Below are 19,958 nucleotides of genomic sequence, written 5' to 3' on the forward strand. Positions count from 1 at the left end.
TCTAGTTGAAACTGTGATCCAATGAAATGGATAATATATCTCTTTATACTGCCCCTAGGTGTAATTTGACTTGACAATGCAACTTCCCAGCAAGAGATTACATTTTACTTTTGCTTGGAATGGGTGGATTCATGAGATTCTGACATGTTGATTTTTCCAGTCATTTTGTATTAGTTATGTCAATGCTTCTTAACTTTGCAAAGATTTAGTCATCTCCTTCTCTCTCCCTCTCTCTCTCTCTCTCTCTCTTTCTCTCTCTCTGTGAATCTGACCTACCTCACTTGGGTACTGTAAAGTGGAGAAGAGAGGAACCATATACACAACTACCTTCACCCAGGTTTGATATAAATGAAACTTTAAGCATAAAATCTTAGCATGGCTCAACCTCTATAATCAATACTACCTACCAATGTCTGTTTGCCTTCTAGAATAAAACAAACAAACAAATGTATGATCTGTGTTAAGAAAAAATCTGGACAAATCACTAAGAAACATGCATGGAATACAAATGAACAACGTTATATAGTTCACTCACAAATTATGAATGAATAGCTATGGTGATACCCCAATAAATCCTTGTCTAGAGGCAACATGCAATTAGCATGTTTGATCTAGTCTAAGTAAATGGGGAAAAAGCAGCAAGGAAGACACATAAAAATAAATGAATTGATGTAATAAAGAAAAGACATTGAAACAAACAGATGAAGAACATTTCATCCATTATCTAAAAGATATAAAAGAATGAAAGGAAAGGGGGGTGTTATGAAATGGGGAAGAAATTCCATTGTTTTTAGAAATTAATTACGAGTAGTTTAAGGGTAATCAATCACTGTCAATCACTTTAAGAAATGGGTTCGGATAACATTTGACAAAGTATTATACAATGTTAGGTGGCAGTCCTATACATTTTACATGGGAACAAGCCCCATTGTACTCAGTTGGATGTCCTTCTAAGTACACATCCACTAGAATCCAGTTAGTTAATTAGTTAGCCAATTGGTATGGCTTTATGCAGGAAAAGAATCATAATTAACTGATTAAAAAGGGTTGTCATTTTATTCAGGAATGGCTCTGCTAAAGTTCATAGAACAAGACAAAACAAAGATAATTGCAGACAGCAAGAGGCAGATACTGGTGTGGACAGCAACTTGGATGCATCTTTACTTAGTTTTTTCTCTCAACAAATAACTCAAACTAGGTCAGAAACGGGGATGCAAGGAGACACATTTGCCTTTTATAGCATTACATCAAGGAGAGTGAAAAGGGGTATCTGTCTTTGGTTAATCGGGATGGAATAAAAACATAAAGCCCTTCCCAGAAATTACAAATAGGCAGGAGTAGGTGTGTAGCCACCAACTCTGCTGTAGAAGACAAGCCCTGAGAGGTCAAAGGGACAGGGTTTTATGTAAACCTTTCTCCAAACCTTATTCTATTGAGGTAATGAAACCCCATGCCTTTTAGGATTTCAACTTCTTGTCCCTGATATATTTGTGACAGCTTGAAGCCTTTAGTCAGAGGCTTCCCATAGAAGCACACCTTGATCAGGAAGCTTCCATGTATTTTTTTAACACCACTAATTTTTGGCTGCATGAAAAAGATTTCAGTGGCAGTAGTTTTGGGGGCAGAAGGGGCTGCAAAGGTACATAATACACAACCATGCTATAAAGTATTGTGCCCCCTGCTCCTAGTTTTGCTTCTCTATTCTTGGTCCCTCATTATTGTGTGGACCTCTGCAGTGTCAAGAAAACTGTTAAAGAAACATTTCTTCGGAATCAGAAAGAAAGAAAGAAAGAAAGTTGAAAAAAGATAATGGCAAGCATAGACTAAGAGATGCAAAAGGATTTTGAAGAGCATATCATTGATAACATTAATACCACCCATTTTAAAACAATGAGAAGCAGGAACCCAGTTAGGGAAGTATTTGGAAGTTTGGAAGGTGAAGGACTGCTAATGAAGAATAAGGAGATTGAGAGGAACTGAATTATTTGCACCTGTCTCCAAGGCAGATGGCCACACTTGAACTGACAATCTCAAGAAGGTAATCTGAGAAACTAGGCTAATAGTGATGGCAGAATATGCCATTCTAGACCTTAATGGCAATCTAAAGACAAACAAATCACTGCACGGAGGTGGCATCTATCCAAAAATTCTTTGGACCTGGGAGATCTCAGCCTTCAGGCTCAAGGCTGAGTCCAAGAATATACTCAAGCTATGATAATGAGATTTTAGGGAGACTGTAACCCAGACAGCACAGGCTGGATGTTCCTTGACCTGCTTTTCGACTGACTAGGAACATCTCTGTATTGTATTGATTAAGTTTCAGTTTGTTAGTCCTCTTCCAATTCATTATCAACAGTAGACACTGGGTTAGCACCAAGATAGCGTCTTTGGAATTTTTTGGAAAAGAGAAAGGGAGAATTGGGTACTGTCATTGTACTGGTGGCACCTGACCCCAAAACTCTGGATAATCTCTCACTATAGCTTCACGTTGATGCTGAATAGCACAGGTGACAAAAACAAGCTGTGGGGATCCTACATGCCAGTGGCCATGAGGTGGGACAGGAGTTCCCCAGCACTACTTTCTGGGTTTGCTTCTCCAAGAATGACCAGAACCACTGTAATACAATGCCCCCAAGTCCCATCCCAGAAAGTGGTCGAGAAGGATACCACAGTCAACAGTCCTGAAATCCACCAAGAAATCCAGCAGAATGAAAAAACCCCATCCAGTTTCCAGTGTAAGTTATCCACTAAGTAGACTAAAGCTTATCTCCATACCCTAACCAGGCCCAAAGTCAAATTGAAATGGAAACTACGTAATCAATGTCATCCAGAAACCCTTGAACCTAAGATGCCATCTGTCAGCTCCCTAGTAAACCAGAGGACTCATTTGGCTCCACTCTGTGGATTCTAGAGATCAGCCAGGGCTTCAACAGTTTCACTTAATAGATAAATACATTGCATTTAACTACAATTAAATGCAAAATTATCAAGCATATGGTAAGACAGGTATGGAAGAAGAACCAGCACAGCATCTGGAAAAATAAATCCTGTTTGAAGACTCATTTATACTTCTTTTAAAGTGTAAACAAGAATGTGATCCATAAAGGTTATTTTTTACTTCAACTTTCAAAAGGGTTTTGCCAAAGACTGCTGAGAAAACTTAGCAAGCATGGGAAACAACAGAGGTATTTTGCTAGAGCAGTAACTGGTCAAGGAACAGGAAACTCAAAGAGTTGAAATAAATGTACATAGCAAGCAAACCAAATATAAAACTACTAAATTATTAGGCTGTTACAATAAGCTATGGTGTGATGCAATTTGGATACAATTCAGTTTACCACTCTTTAAAAAGGATATTGTAGAGTTGATAAATATGAAAAAAAATGGCAACCAAAATGATGGAACATCTCCAGTGTAAGGATGTTTTTCAATGTTAGGGTCTTTCCAGCCTAGGAAAATGGCAAGTGTGGACAACATGATAGAGGTGTGTAAAGTTATGGAAATTGTGAGGAAAAGGGGGGGGGGGGGTAGAGATTGTCCCCTTTCTTACATTACTCTACCTTGTACTGCCTGCATTATTCATTCAATGAAATTAACGTTCATATCTTTGTGTGGCTTCCATCTCAGCAGGGAGATGAATCCACATTGCATTTTAGTATGAACTTGGAGGCAGTATCCAAGATGTTGAACTTTAGGTTCAGCACTTAGCTCCTTTAAATTTTGGACTAAAACCCAGAGTGGATTCACCACCAGCCTCACATGGAAGCCACTAGCTGCTGTGCTTTTGCAAACACCACATGGTTAATCTTTGTAATTCATTACCATGAGAAGCAGTGATGACAACTGACCTAAACAGTGTTACAAAGACATTGCACAAACTAGTCTAACTAGATAAAGATCTTTACAGCTACGACTATGTATTATTTTCACTACTTGGAGGTCATCTACACTGTACAAATAATGCAGTTTGACATTACTTTAAGTGCTGTAGCTCTGTCCTATAGAATCTTGGGATTTGTAGTTTTACATGATCTTTAGCTTTCTCTGCCAAAGAATGTTGGTGCTTCACAAAACTACACATCTCAGGATTCTGTAGGCCATAGCAATTAAAATGGTGTCAACTGCATTAGTTCTACAGTGTAGATGCACCTAGGGAGAGTATACCTTTGAATGTCTGTTTCTGAGAAAGATGAGGGAAAAGGTATTGCCATTGTACTCACAAGATGTTCATTGTGAGAACAGAAAGCTGGCCCTTTACTCTGACCCAGCAGTGCCTCTGCCTATGTGTTAAGCCATAAAAATGGTCTTACTTGCCATAGCACAATTGATAGTTTCAAAGGAAAAGGCAGGTGGTTTTAATTCCTGCACAACAGTGTCATATAAAAGTCAAACCAAAAGGCAAATTGAAATGGATGAAGTACAAATGATTTTTAAATACTAGAAGTACTTTCAGGTTATAAAGTGTAGCCCTCTGCATGTCTCATTCATAAGGAAATCCTGTTGAGTTCAAGTGCAGATGACAGTAACTTTAAGCTTGTTCCAGAAAGAAAGAACAGAAGGTGAGCAGTACTAGTGACAGAGTAAGTTAGATTTAAGATGAATTTTTAAAAATATCCAACACAACAGGCATATTGGCTGGAAGTCTTTTCCTGTCTCTGGTCTTAACATTTCTGTCTGTTCTCTAATCACATATTTCAAAGGAACATATGCTGCTCTGTTTTTATTTCCATGAGTATGATAACCAGTTTGGAGTTTTCCTGAAGTGTTAGTGATTTCTGAAGTAAAGGAAACTAAAGTATATTTCCCCCTTCAAACCTGAACATTGTAAGTAGTATCTTAAACAGAACAGAGCTACAATTTCAATATCCAACATCTTGTTGCTTAATGAAAAAGTATATTTATATTGTTGTTATACTGAAAAGATTGAATGGGGTTAAATAACCCCAATAAGGACTTCAGATTTTCATACATCAAGAAAAATGTTGTTCTGTTTTACATAAAAAGGAACATGAGAAGAGTACAGAGTGTTTGTTCTTTATGTTTTCGGGAGAAAATGAGCAACAACTGATTCTTTGTTAGTTGAAGCAACATTAGTAAGATATCTTAAATATCTTAATTGTTGTAAAATCAAGGCATTCCTTGGTAACTGTTAAATGATAGAGTATGTTTGTGCTAGATTTAGCTTTTCCATAATATGCAACAACAACATGTAATACTTTGTAATTAAATAGTATTTTACTAATAGTGCTCATACGTTGAAATAATGTTATCACAATTGCAGGTGAGCTTTCAGAAAAGAAGGCAATATCTGCTTCCAAACCAAAAATCTTTTAGAGAAAAATGTTTGTCTGGATATTAAATTACCTAGTATTCAAATGACTTTTTCATGCCCATGTATCAAGCTAGAAATCATTTTCTGTACATGTATTACTTCATCCATATACCAATTACCCAGGAATTGGTAGATATTTATTTATTCTATTCTACGTAATAAAGAATCCTATTATTTATGGATCCCAGGCATACCGATGCCCTTCTTTGCAGGCTTTTGGGAAAGATGTGAGCAAGGAGGCTGCTATCTTTGGTCCCTGCACTCTTGGAGACTGTTAGCTTGGTGATGGTCCAGTCCAGGTCAGCCAGCTGGATAAAGCCTTTAATTTTGACCCAGTTGATCCAGGGAAATTAAAAGCATACTCTCACAGAGCTGGCACCACCCTCCCTCAGATCAGATGGGGCATATGGGATTTCATTGCACATTGTGAATAGTATTCATTGAGTTTCAGGTACTGTTTTATCCATTGACTCGTGGTTCAAAACACACTCCCTTCCCATCAATACTCACAACAGAGAAGAGGGAACAGTATGAGGTACAGCATGAACCAATACTTCAACTATATGTTCTTTCACCATTTGGTTAGACCCTAGTACAAAAGTAACTAAAAGTTACAGTTGCATCATAAAAGAAGTGATTTCACCCCTCATTAAGTTACAATGTTATTAGAATCCCATTATATTTTAATTATTGCAAACATAGTTCCAAGGAAAGACTTATTTGTAATTAGTTACTGCCGACTCTGGTTTTTTGAAGAGTTTAGCTTTGGGTCTAAGCTCTAGCAAAATGACTGAATCAATAATTGCTTGGTAAGTCATCACTTATGTAAACACCATTGATTCAATGGGTCTACTCTGCTTGGGATGCACATTTGGATTTTGATGAAAGACTCCATTTGTAGTTCTTCGGATCTCAGAGGATCTAGAAGGAAGATTTAATTTATTAATGTTGTGTGACTCAATAAATATGCCAGTCGTTAAGGTTCCATGGTGGTATTTGATATGATTACTTTATTATTTATAGGCATATTGTCCTCCTCAGGTAAGAATGATGATAAAATATACATTCTGGTCTTAACTTCTATGCTGTTGCATCTTTATTTCATTTTTCTTTAGGTACTTTAATTTTTTTAAAATCTCAAATAACTTTATTCTCAATAACTTTATTCCAGTAACTCTAGCTGTTAGCAGGAAGATGTTTGTAGACAGAACTGCCATTATCCACAGACATGGGCATAAAATTAACAAAGTCCTACTCTAATATTTCATGGGCTTTACTTCAGTTCAATAACACATTAAAACATACCTACCCTTCAAACTATGTTTGCCCAGTCCATCCAGCCCTTCATACACTTTCAGTCTTATTTCTGCTTTCCATTTCCCATGAGAAAGTCCTGATGAATGAGAACCTCCCCCAGACATCTGCACATTCTTGTGCCAGGCAATAATATTTCCTTTGAACATCTACTGAGTGTTTACATCAACGCTATGCCTTCCAGTATTCCTCAACAACATATGGTAAGTTATGTACTCTAATACTCCCATAATACCATATTAACCAATATAATAAATTAACAGAATACATACACACAATGTATGACAGATTTGGTTAGATTCTGCCACATATAAACACACACAAATATGGGTATTATTGAGAGGCCAAATATTAAAAACTGCCATGATAAGATTGCTGTATTTACATGACATTGTGATTCATGAGTCCAGATACACATAGGCTTCTCATTCTCTCCACATCACACAGGACTTTTCTATTGTGCACACGAAACAAAAGCAAAAATTGCAATATTCTTTGAAAATCACTTAAGCTGAATAGAGCAGAAACCAAAAGAAGTTTTTCTGGAAAAATCTTCTTTATATGTTGGATTTGTATTGGGGTTTGATTTAACTATACTAATGTGCCCATATAACAAAAAGCTCCTGATGATTCAGTCATATGAGTCAAACCACAGAGGAAACAGAAAGCAAAATGAGTATAATTAGTTACTTATTTATAATACTTCAAAATGAAGCTAAGAAGACTGCTAATGCCATTTTCACACAAGTGTCTTTGTGAACTATTGCTCCATTCATTGAGACTTCTTCCACCCACTCTTATTTTTTTTCCAGAAGCACAGACTCCTGCCATCCCTGCATCCCTGTTTCCTGATGATGATCTGTTTACCAGAGGCAAGCAGAAAGAAGCACATGAACATTTATGTTCACAGAGCTATGGACTGCAGATGTATTATTAAAAAATCCCAAGGCATTTGCAACTGCTGGATGGAATCCAATCTAGTGCTATAAACTACTTTTAAAAAACAAGTCATGTGTAACTTCATTTCTGCTTCACTGAAGTTTTAAGTTATCTTGGATCACTGAGTTTGCAGACATATGTGTGAAAAGAAAAAACTAAGTAAGGTTGACAGGGGAAAGGACTAGCTGTCTTCAGAAAGGAGTGGAAAATACTTTTAGTTGCCTTTTGAATTCCAGAGGTTTGTCCTATGTTGGCATATTCATTCTTAATATAATTTGCTGTTAATATTCAGCATAATTTCAGAGAATTTACACTGAAATGTTCTCACATACATACATCTATTCAACCAACTATCCAGTTTGAAAACAAGTCCTGATACTCACTGGCACCAAAAGAATGACTTCTGGTTGACCTCTTCCATCTGACTGCAAGCCATTTCAAAGATGTGATCCATGGTTGAATTCCCTGGTCTCTCTCTCTCTCTCTTACTTTCTTACCAATGTGCTTAGACAGCCTGCATGGTTGTAAATGCTACCAGCCTACACAGATCTGTGGCAGTCAGTATGAACTGCTAGGTATAAATAGGACATAAGTGTCTGACTTAAATCCAATTACTAGTCCTAGCTAGAGTAGTTCCATTGTATCAATGGAGCTTACATACATGTTGATTTACAATTCAGCAAATGATTCATGCTAGCTAGGACAGATAAACGGTAAATAGGTTTTACAGATACTGACTGATATCTTGTGTGAAGATGTCAAGGTATAAAGTTACATCAGCATGCTCACACAAGGTCCAAGTGCCAGAGAGAGTGAAATAGAGGCATAAGAGAGCTTTCCTGTTGCACCTCCTTGTCTTCTAGCCAATCAGTTCACCTTTAGTTACATTGACCTAAAACAATTTCCCTAAAAGGATAGACAACAGGTTCTATCTTTGAATAAATTTCATTCTAATGACAGTATCTGGTATTTGTTTGAATGTGGCCAACAACGTTAAATCTTTAGTCCATCTCTCTGATTATCGCACACTCAAATTGATACTTTGGGATTGAGGAAGAAACTACGTTATCTCATATACCACATCCTTGCAACTGAATATTGGGAATTTTTATTTAGATAAAATGAGTACTATGCTGGATTTTCTGTATACTTTTGTGGGTCTTATAGTCCCCATGGAGACCGAGGCATTTTTTGGTCAAATTAGACATTTGGGCAATGATGTAGTGGTAAATTTTGAAGTGCAGATGCTCATCATGATGGTCCCTATGCTCAGGTCTTCAAGGAGAATCCAAAAATGTAGGTAGTGTGTTGATTCATATGAACAAACGAGTACTATTAGCAAGCCTGTAAAAATTAATGTTCAAATCACCACCAAATACTTTGGATTACAACAAGGATAACTCATTATTTCTGCGGAAAATCAGTTTCCCAGCATTGTTGGCACTGAATCTAAACTCAGAGGGAACAAGAAAGCTGAAGGTTGTAGGGAGATGGCATTATTGTCTCTTCTAATGACAAAGACCAAGCTCTAAAAATATGTGAGACCTGGCTCCATTACACCAGGAGCCAAGAGAGTTAGCTTGAAATTAAGAAGTGATGAAAGGCCAAATATCACCCACAATTACCTATAGCATAGATCAGAAAATACTAGGGGAATGTTTTTGTAACTGAAACATTAAAGTGAAATCAAACGGGAAAAGAATGAAGTGCAGGATTAAGTCATAAATGAAGGGAAACTGGAAGGGGAAGTCTACATGAGAAATCAAAAAGCAGAAAAAAAATGGGATGTAGACATGATATTTAGGAAGGAACCAAAAAAAAAAGGATCAGCAGACATCCAAGGACCAGGCAAAATAGCTGATAGATGAGGCAAGAGATTTCACAAGGGCCAGTCTACATCTATTCCACAGGAAGAATTTTACAGGTTTGACCAGAAGGTTTATTTTGCCTAGTTGCCAGAACAAAATTATAAACTTCTCCAAACAGCATCTGAATTATTCTTGCTGTTTGTGTTTATTCATATATTATCATAATATAGTGTGCATGAAGATTTCACATGGAAGTGTTCCTTTTGAATGTTCCTGTCTGTTCTCTCTATGCCTGTTCTCCTGTGTCTGCTAATTAATTATATTCTGATAGCAAGAGAAGTTGGTCTCATATGGTGATACTGGTGTCTGATTTTTGAATCCTTAGTTTCCAGATATTTCATACATTTTGGATTCCATTTAAATAGCCACTTTTTAGAATGTTAACTTAAAAGCAGTATTCAGAAATTTGCCCATACCAACCAAATTCATTCAATATAAAGCTTCAGAAGTGCAGACATAGGTCTAATCTGCACCATAGAATTAATACTACTTGATACAACTTTAACTGTCATGGCTCCATCCTATGGAATCCTAGGATTTGTAGTTTGCTGTGCACTAGAGCTCTCTGGCTGGAGCTACATATCTAACAAAAATACAAATCCCAGAATTCTATAGCATTGAGCCAAGGCAGTTAAAGTAGTGTTGAACAGCATTATTTCTGCAGTGCAGATTAGAGCATAAAAGGAAAAATATCTATACATGTTAACCAGACTTCAGGGGGGAAAAACATGGGCCTTGTAATTTTGTTGTTATGTGCCTTCAAGCTGACTCCTGTTTATGGCAATGCTATCTTAGTTTTCTTGGCAAAATTTAGTCAGAGACTGTTTGCAATTGCCTTCCGCAGAGAAAATCTGACTTGCACAAGGTCATGCAATGGGATTCCATGGCTGAGGTCTGGTCTCCTGGAATGCTAGTCCAACACACAAACCACTATACCACACTGGCTCTCTAATTAAGTATCAATATATTTTAAATAAAGCTGTGCATCTCTGATTCATTTTACATTTGTTTAATCTTCCATTTCACACTACACATTTTTCTTTTCTTTTTTTACTTTTGGTCTTTGTCATCTGAGCCTATAATTTCTATTTTCATTCAGAAGTGGAAACGCCAGTATGATGGTTTTCTTTAGTTATGGTTTTGCTCTTTGGTAATGAATCCTTTTGGAGCCACATCTGTTGCGGTTTGGAAAAACATTGAGCTAGTTGCCCTGGAATGCCAATACTATGAACTTGCTGCAATCTGAGGTTGTTATATTGGAGCAAACTGCTACAGAATGAAGAAGGTGGGGCAACATTCATGGGTTAATTATGTGCCATTTGCCTTCTGCTGCAGTTTGCCAATTCTTGATCTACTGCTATTTCTTTATGCAGCTTTCTGTACATTTGTTGCATGTGCACACACTTTTGTTGTGCCTCTGTCAGTCACAATGCCAGGCACCAAATTCCTTTTTGTATTTAGATGAAGAGCCAGGTTTCCCACAGCTCTTAGGCTAACTACTACATCATTCATTGGTTAATGTTTATTTCCTGCATCAGCAAACCAGGTCATAAGTTCTCAGAGTTAAAGCAGATCAAATATTGCACGTAAGAAACAGGAGCTTATTAGACCAATAGGATAATATAACATCTTATTTAAATGAAGCCTATTTCAGTTAATAAAAATGTGAACAATGACTGAACAGATGAATACAAACTATAGAAAAAATTGAAAATTAACATTATTTTTTTTCCATGGTGTTAGAATTTGCTCTTTGAATTTTTGAAATTGCCATTGCATTTTATACTAGTGACTTTATCACACGAAGCTATAAGAGCAGAATTTTAACAGGATAAAAGTGTCTTTGGCCAGTAAAGGTAAAGGTAGTCCCTTGACATAAATGTCTAGTCATAACCAAATGTAGGGGGCAGTGCTCATCTACGTTTCTAAGCCGAAGAGCCAGTGTCATCCGAGGACTGCTCTGGTGGTCATGTGGCCAGCATGACTGCAACGAGCACTGTTACCATCCCACTGAGAAGTGGCACCTATCTATCTACTTGCATTTGCATGCTTTCAAGCTGCTAGGTTGGCAGAAGCTGGGACTAGTGACAAGAGCTCACCTTATCATGCAGTACTCCGGCCTCGAAGTGCCAATCTTCCTATCTTCCAATCATCAGAACTGACATCTTAACCACTAAGCCACTGGATCTCCCATACCTATTTAAAAATGCCTTCTCCATCCTGCTGCCTCCATGCATTCCATTCGTTACTGTAGTGCACCTTTTCATTGATGGGCAAAACCTATCAGTAGGCTCTCAGGGGCTTTTCAAGCAGTGAAAATAATCCAAGATGAATCCAGATTGAATCTTTGTTGTTCACATGCATCCTGAATGCATTCAATTCAGTTTTGGGGAAGGCTGCCAAAAACCCCATTTTTTCCCTGAGTTTTTAAAAAAGATTTGCATTGCCATGGGTGTGAATAATGATCCAAATAGACTCTGGATTTAACCCTGCATGCCTGGCTTTATAGGACAGAAATTTAAAACAAAATGCAATTGCATAATTCAATGATATATTTAAATCTTTTAGTCCAAATCTCAAGTCAAGTCTCAAATTTCTACTTTCAAGTCTCAAACTGAGTCTCAAGTCCTTGCAAGATATTTTCAAATAACATCCCAAGTTGAGTCTCAAGTTTGGGGGCCAGTTTTAACGGATGTGTGTGTGGACGCGGGGTGTGTTAAAATCTTCCAGTTGTTCTAGAAGCATAATCTTTTCTTTATTAGCTCTGAGAATCTCCATTTGAAAAAAAAGTTTCATATATAGAAAATTTGATAAGTTTTAAAAAACTCCCTCTTTTTTCAATCTTTCCAATACAGTTATATAAAATTATTGTAATTATGAAAGTATGCTGATGGAGTTTTTTCTTTTTTAAAAAAGTATGTACTTGAAAATCCACATCTCAAGTAACTGTTGATGAATAAATTGTTGAAAGACTTTATTGAAAGATCCGTTTGTGCTTTGAAATCTTACACTTTGTTTGGCTTTTGTTGCACATGTGTTTAACTGCTAAATTAAATGTCTTATGAAGCAAAAAAATTCCAGCTCGCAAATACAAGTCTTTTGAAATTAGGTCCTTCGAAGATAGTTACAGATGATGTGTCTAAAAAATTATTCCTACTGCTAGCTGTTATCCGTATTTGTTGTTTTTGTTATGTGCCACCAAGATGGCTTTGATTTATGTGAACCCCATGAATGAGATGGGGTTAACATAAACCCTCAAAGACACCCTATTATTCATAAAGAACTGCAATCACTTTTAAAAGTTTAAGATTTCTTTCAGGCTGTTTAAATGACAAGTTCAATTTCCTATATATATATATAATCCAAGAAGTTTAAGGGCATGCTCTATCCTCTGGACAGTGTATTTTGCTGCAATATTTTACTGGGGGACCTCACTTCTAGCATCGAATAGAAGATGTTGGAAAACAATAGGGAATGACCATTGCCCTCCTTGTGAACTTTCAGAGCTGTATGGCTGGACAGTCTTGAAAACCAGAAAGTGGACTACAGCTTATCCACTTCATCTGTTCTTATTTTCTCATGTGAAATGTGTTGGCAGCGAGATGAACCTCCATGCATATATATATAGTCACGTGAAAAAAACTTGTTTGCATAAGGTGTTCGAGACACAAAGATTATGGGTGCTGAAATTAATTCAACACATTTCCCATTGCATCTTTGTAAGTTTCTAGGGTTCCCCCCCACCCCCACCCCCCAATTTATGTTTACATATAAGGTGCTGTCTAATTGCTGTTTGAGCATAGTAGTGCTACTTCACAACTGAGCTAAATTTTTATGGATGAAAAAAAATCTGCTTCATTGTTATGGATTCTCTGAGTCATACTTCAAATAGTCTGGCATTTACTAGTCCTCCCCTTTGTGTGTTCTGGAGTGGATGCTGATGACAGAGCACAAAATACTACCCAGCATGTATTGAAACAGACACCGTCTTGACTTGATAATAAAACAGAGTTGAAATTAATGTGAGAGGAAATAATTTCAGATTCATCTAATCTGATATTGTTTGGACAGTTCTGCATTTATAAGTGATCCCCCCCTCCAGTATTCCCAGCTATAGGGACTGATGGATTTATTGGCTTCATTGTTTAATGATGCCTTAAATTCCACTATCAAAGTTTGTGTGTGTGTGTGTGTGTGTGTGTGTGTGTGTGTGTGTGTATTTCACACTATCTTTTCTAATGTAATATAGAATGAGCAAATGTTTGAAATTCAAAACATTGCATTCACTACTGAACTGCTGCCAATTCCGGAGTTTGTCAAATAAAAAGAGTATTATATTATTTCAGTTTTACATCACTATTATTATTCATTGCCTGAAATTCACTGAGGTGGTTAATAGGGCCCCAAATGACTTGTTTAATGAAGTGAAGCTTTCTCCTTCATATTCTCCTTGATCCTGATAAATTTCCTTTCTTCTGTGTGGTCTCTGCGAATCGTACAAATGGGTTGTACTGCGCCTGTGCAGCACTGCTTGGAAAACTTCTAGTATCACTGGGCAAAGTAAACTTTGCAACTTTTAGCAACTTTTTGGCGGTAGCTCTGCCCATCCCTTATAAGCCTCTTGCGTTCCCGCTCTTTTCCCAGTTCCTTCTTTCTGCAGCGTTAGCTGCTTGGGGAACTTCACTTCTGTTTTTTCTTGCTTGTTCACTGGACTTTGACTTTGGACTGTTCTTGACCATTCTTGATCTGACCCCTCCGTGTACTCTTGACCATTTGGCGCGTTTTTGACTTCTCTTTGGATTTCGATTTGGCTCAACGATGTCTCTGGCACCGTTTAAAAAATGCAATGTCTGTGGTGGTAAGATCCCCGTTCAGGATCCCCACTCCTCCTGCCTCCTATGCCTCGGGGACACCCATAACTCCAAGGCTTGCCCCTTGTGTAAATCCATGAACCCACAGGACAGAAAAAATCATGATTCTCATCTGATCACTGCCATCTACCAAGGAGTGCTCAAGCCGCAACAAGCCGCTCGGCCCGCTTCAGCATCAACACCGGCTTGGAGCTTGAACGCTGTGCTGTCTGCTTTACAATCCAAGCCCTTTGAACCCATGGCCACAACGAACTTGAGACTATTGACTTGGAAGACTGTTTTCCTTGTGGCCATCATCTCTGCCTGCCACGCGGGTGAACTCTGTGCCCTGTGGAGGGACCAGCCCTTCCTTGTTTCATAAGGATAAGATTGTCCTCCGCACTGACATTAACTTCCTATCTAAGGTGGTGTCTGCTTTTCACATGTGTCAAGACATTGTCCTACCTACCCTGGCTTCCAACCCAACCACTGACGTCGAACACAGTTTGCGCACCTTGGACTTTTGGAGGGCTTTGGCCTTCTATTCGGACAGAACTGTGGATTCGAACTGAAAAAGGGACTGCCTGTGACTGCGCAGAGGCTTTCAAAATGGGTGGCTGGCACCATCCACCTCTGATATGAACTGTTGGGCAGACCTCTCCCGGCCAGGGTTCGCTCCCATGTAACTAGGGCAGTAGTGGCATCCTCCGCACTTTTGTCTGGGATCCCCTTGGAGGATGACTGTAAAGCTGTTGTTTGGTTCCAGCCCTTGACTTTCATCAAACATTACAGGCTGGACACCAGGGCCAAACGGGACACAGCCTTTGGAAGGGCAGTGTTGGTTTCAGGGTCACATTGATTGCACTGCATTCTATTTGGTTACATGTTTGAAATGAATGCTATTGTACTACATTCTATTGGTTTACATTCCTGAAATGAATGTCTTTGGCCAAATTGGCTGGGTTTACATCATTCATATGCAGGACCTAATGTGTTGTTCTCTACTTATGTCTTCAAACACATGTTTAAGTACTATTTATTGAAGTACTAATAACAGGTTTCCTTAACCTATGTGCCTTGTGTCTTGCACTTCTTAAGTGCTATTTATTGAGGTACCCAAAAATGACTGACACAGTTGTTGGTTCAAACAATTTATTGTGATTAATAAACACACTTTTATTTGAGCCTTGCTTGTGTTGTGTTGTGTTTCATGACATTCCCTCCGCCGCTGACCTAAACTTGTCAGTCTCAACCCATTTGTATGTATTCACAGAAGAAATACTGTTACAGGTAAGCAAGCTGTCCTTCTTTTCTTCTCCATTCAGTTGCAGAAAGAAAGAAAGAAAGAAAGAAAGTTAAGTAAGTCCTGGTTGAGTTTCTCTGTTAAGTCTGGTCACCCTGAGCTACAAAAAACACGAATATAAATGCATATAATGTATATGTATATTCATGCTCCTTTGACAAGCTCAAAATTGAGGCTGGGATAGAGGACACGTCCTGGAAAAAGAGGACTTCTGGTCGCCCTGACCTAAAACCACTCATAAAATGCAAACCCATGCTCTTTAGCCATGCTCAAAATGGAGGAGAGAGTGGAACCCCTCCTGGAGAGAAGCCTGGGATGGAGGAGGAGAGGTCCTGGCAATGAGGCCGAGGGAGAGGAGGTGTGTGTGGCTACCAGTCGCCCTGAAGCGAGGATTACTGTACTTCCTCCGCCTGAATAATAGTAACCGTTGCTCCAGAAACTAGAAACCCGGGTCTCCCTTTCTGCTGCTTCTGGGAAACTAATAATCCGAGGCTGAGGAAAAGGAGGAGGAGGAGGAGAGGAAGGGCCAGACTGAGGCTCTTATGGCTGGGTCTGAGGGGCTCTGCTGCCCGCCTCTTTCGTCCCCAGCAGAGAAGCCAGGCCCCCTTTTTCCCCTCATGGAGGAGGAGGAGGCATGAGGAAGGCGAGGGAGCCATGCCACCATGGAGAGGAGGAAAGGCACCGCCGCCGGGAGCAGCGTGGTGCTGACAGGCTACCATTCCTACTCGCCCTCCTCCAGGCTGCAGCCCCAGGGCTTCCCGCCCGAAGGCCCCGACCCCCGCTCGCCCCTCAGGTAAAAAGGCAAAGCCAGGGAGGAGGAGGAGGGTCAGGAGCGAAGACGGCAGCAGGACTATGGCAGCCCTTCGCCTCAGCCTGGAAGGACTGAGACCAGGCTGCCATTGTCTCTCAGCGCTGGGAGGGTGGTTGCGTCCACACTGGGGAAATATAACCCGCTTCCGTCCCGCTTTAACTGCCCTGGCTGGAGGAATTCTGGGATTGCTGCTATAGTTTATACTAGTCTTCTTCATCACGCTGTTCCTTTGCTTTTCAAGGATCTTGTGGCACCTTTTGAGACTGGACTGAAAGAAAGAAGTTAGCAGAATAATAATAATAACAACAACAACAACAACAACAACAACAAGCTATATTTAGCAGGAACATTGCTAGACTTCAGTCTACTTCCTCGGGTGCATTTAGCACTAAATGTTGGCAGCAAGAGCTTTGCTGGACCTCAGGTGCATTTAGCGCTAAAAGGTGGCAGTATGAGCTTTGCTAGACTTGGGTCTATTTCCTCACATGCATTTAGGGCTAAAAGGTGGAAGCAGGAGTTTTTCTGGATTTCACTCTCCTTCCTCAGGTGCATTTAGGGCTAAATGTTGGTATTGGGAGCTTTGCTAGACTTCAGTCTCCTTCCTCAGGTGCATTTAGTGGTGTGGAAAGCTAGGGACAGACAAATCTATGCCATTTGGTCTTTGAGAATATCAATTCAAATTCAAAATGCTTTGCCTATGGAAATGAAGGAGCAAGTACCTAATCAGGTATCTTTAGATATAGACTTACTTGATTAGCTACTTGCTACTTCATTTCCATAGGCAAAGGATTTTGAATTTGAATTGACATTCTCAAAGACCAAATGGCATAGATTTGTCTGTCCCTGGTTTTCGCTCCACCAAATGCATGTGAGGAAGTAGACTTAAGCCTAAAAAAGCTCATGCTGCCCACTTCTTTCTTTCAGCCCAGTCTCAAAGGTGCCACAAGATCTCTCTTTAAAAATCTGTAGCTTTGAATTGCTTTTCCTGTAATTCATTTCCTAAATTCAGAGTTGCAGATCTATTAAGTTAAAAGATGGTATATATTACTAGTCCAAAGGATTGGCCGAGGCTCATGACAATACTATGGCCCTAAAATACTGTGAACTGTGGGCTGTGTTGTATCTCCATTTAGCAAAAACAGATGCTGGAAACTGTAGTTTTGTGAGGCATTGAGCCTTCTCCGTCAGAGAGCTCCAGTTTCCCAGGATTCCCTTAGCACTGAGCCAGGGCAGTTGAAGCTGTCTCAAACTGGATTATTTCTGCAGTGTGTTTTGGACCATAGAAATGTCAATTCATGCTTCTTTTAGCCACACTCAGAATGGAGGACCTTTGGGAATTCCTCCTGGATAGAAGGCTGAAATGTAGGATGTAGAGTAGGTTGGAATGTAGGACAGCTCCTGGAAAAGGAGGACCAAGTCTGTTCACCCTGCTCAAAAGGTTCAGTTTAAAGTCTCTGGTGAGCTGAAGATCAAGTTTTGTTTGCTAACCGAGATTAGGCTGGAGATAACTGACTGAGAAATAAGGCATGAAGCGAGTCAGGCAATTGGTCCCAATTGCTGATGAGATACGCAAGTTGCCAGGCAGAGAGAAAGAAAGCACTTGAATTATATTTAGTATGTAGAAAGATCTTGTAGTACGTTTGAGACTTAACTGATAGAAAAAAGTTGGCAACATGAGCTTTCCTAGACTTAAGTCTACAGTACTTCCTATGATGCATTTAATTTATATTTAAACATTGGTGGCTGTCTTCTCACAGTGTGTGGCTAGTTAAAGGTTAAGTCACGCTGAGTGGATTCAGAATTATTGTCTAGGGAAATGTGTACAGAACTGCAATCTAATAGACTCCCCCCACTTGGGACAATGTAATCAGTTACCAACACAAACATTGTAGACACATATTATGCTGCCACTGTGTGCATTCAAGTCATTTTGTATTTATGGTGACCCTAAGGTGAACCATGGGGTTTTCTTGGCAAGATTTGTCCAGAGGAGGTTTTGCCATTGCCTTCCCCTGAAGCTGAGAGCATGTGACTTGCCCAGGGTCACTCAGTGGGTTTCATGGCTGAGCAGGGAATCAACCCCTGGTCTCCAGAGTCATAATCCATTACTCAAACTGTTATATCATTCTGTCTGTCATATCTGTATATAAAGTCTGTCTCATTCCACAGACAGGTAAAAATAATTGCTGCAGCAAACATTAGAAGATGCAAGATACTGATTACCTTATAAAATTCTTAAGATGCTCAAGCTTACAAGTGGTCATTTGTAAGTGATTTCATCTAACCACCAGCATTTTTTTTCCCTGAGGCAGGAATTTCACAATATTAGTGCACATCTTGGAGACATTCCTTACATTTGTCCCAGATAAATTTGCTGATAAAGGAAATTGTTTCAGTAATATCTACCCAGGCAACACCTTTGGTCTCAGTAAGGCTGACCTTTCTTCTAAATAAGAAGCTGATTTTAGCTGACTTCTGCAAATGATAGTACTATTTGTGAACATTTGTAATTTTATATAAAGCTTGGGGATTTTTAGCCACAAAATTTTCTGCCTTTGGAGTTTTTTTTAAACACTTATAAGGGGGATATTAAAACTACAGAAGATAGAAACCCATGCCTGTATTTTACTTCCTAATATGTGAGAAAAATACATTTATTAACCTGATGTACCTCTATGGTTTTACTCTCAGATTTAAGAAGGACCGGTATATGTTTTATGGCAGTTATGTTATGATCAAACCACTCTTTAAGTGGCAGCTGTAATCCTGTGTCAGGCAGTGTATGGATATGATAGAATATAACATCAGCACATGGAGAGGATAATTTCAAATTTTTCCATGGGTTTTCTAAATTTTCTTTGGCATGTTGTTTCTGTTTTCTCTTTCTCCCCTGTAAAATGACATAATTGACCCACCTCTAAAATGGAATAGTTCACTAGTATTTTGTTTTACACTTAATTCGACAGTGGAACACACTCCCTCGGAGAGTGGTGGAGTCTCCTTCCTTGGAAGTCTTTAAACAGAGGCTGGATGGCCGTCTGTCAGGGATGCTTTAATTGGGAGTTCCTGCATGACAGGGGGTTGGACTGGATGGCCCTTGAGGTCTCTTCCAACTCTATGATTCTATAATTCTAATTTACAATACATAAATTAAAGCTTCTTTAATTCAGGATTATACCTTGAGATTCAGTATTACCGTAAATACTCGACTATAAGTCGACCTCATATAAGTAGAGGTCAAGTTTTTGGGACCAAAATTGTGGATTTTGATACTACCCATGTATAAGTCGAGGGTAAAACTTAGGCACATGTAATGAAAAAAGGATGTAAAGGACAAAGTAAAGGAAAACAATGCCAAAGAATTTACAAAATCCAAGCAGGCTTAAATATTTGTTATCATACTAAAGGCTGGATGGATGAGAGAGTAGAAAGTGGTCAGTGCTTCCAGGGCAGATTAAACTCATGCCTTCCATCATATATATATACACACACAGAGAGAGAGAGAGAGAGAGAGATACACACAATGTATTTTAAGTACTGT

General features: G+C 39.0%; 1 protein-coding gene across 3 annotated transcripts in view; it reads left to right on the forward strand.

Moving 5' to 3' along the window:
* The first annotated feature begins 16,181 nt into the window (after positions 1 to 16,181).
* The window catches only part of LOC121917302 (rho GTPase-activating protein 28-like), a 98,409-nt gene continuing 94,632 nt past the window's right edge, over positions 16,182 to 19,958 (forward strand). The window contains exon 1 of one of the 3 annotated variants that reach the window (XM_042443148.1): positions 16,182 to 16,399. In XM_042443148.1, coding sequence (XP_042299082.1) covers positions 16,269 to 16,399 — 131 coding nt within the window. In that variant the 5' untranslated portion in view covers positions 16,182 to 16,268. The remainder of the gene's footprint in view (positions 16,400 to 19,958) is intronic. The other 2 variants (XM_042443147.1, XM_042443145.1) reach the window with 2 other exon arrangements.

The sequence above is a fragment of the Sceloporus undulatus genome, unplaced genomic scaffold (genome assembly GCF_019175285.1).
Source record: "Sceloporus undulatus isolate JIND9_A2432 ecotype Alabama unplaced genomic scaffold, SceUnd_v1.1 scaffold_14, whole genome shotgun sequence".
Classification (NCBI taxonomy): Eukaryota; Metazoa; Chordata; class Lepidosauria; order Squamata; family Phrynosomatidae; genus Sceloporus; species Sceloporus undulatus.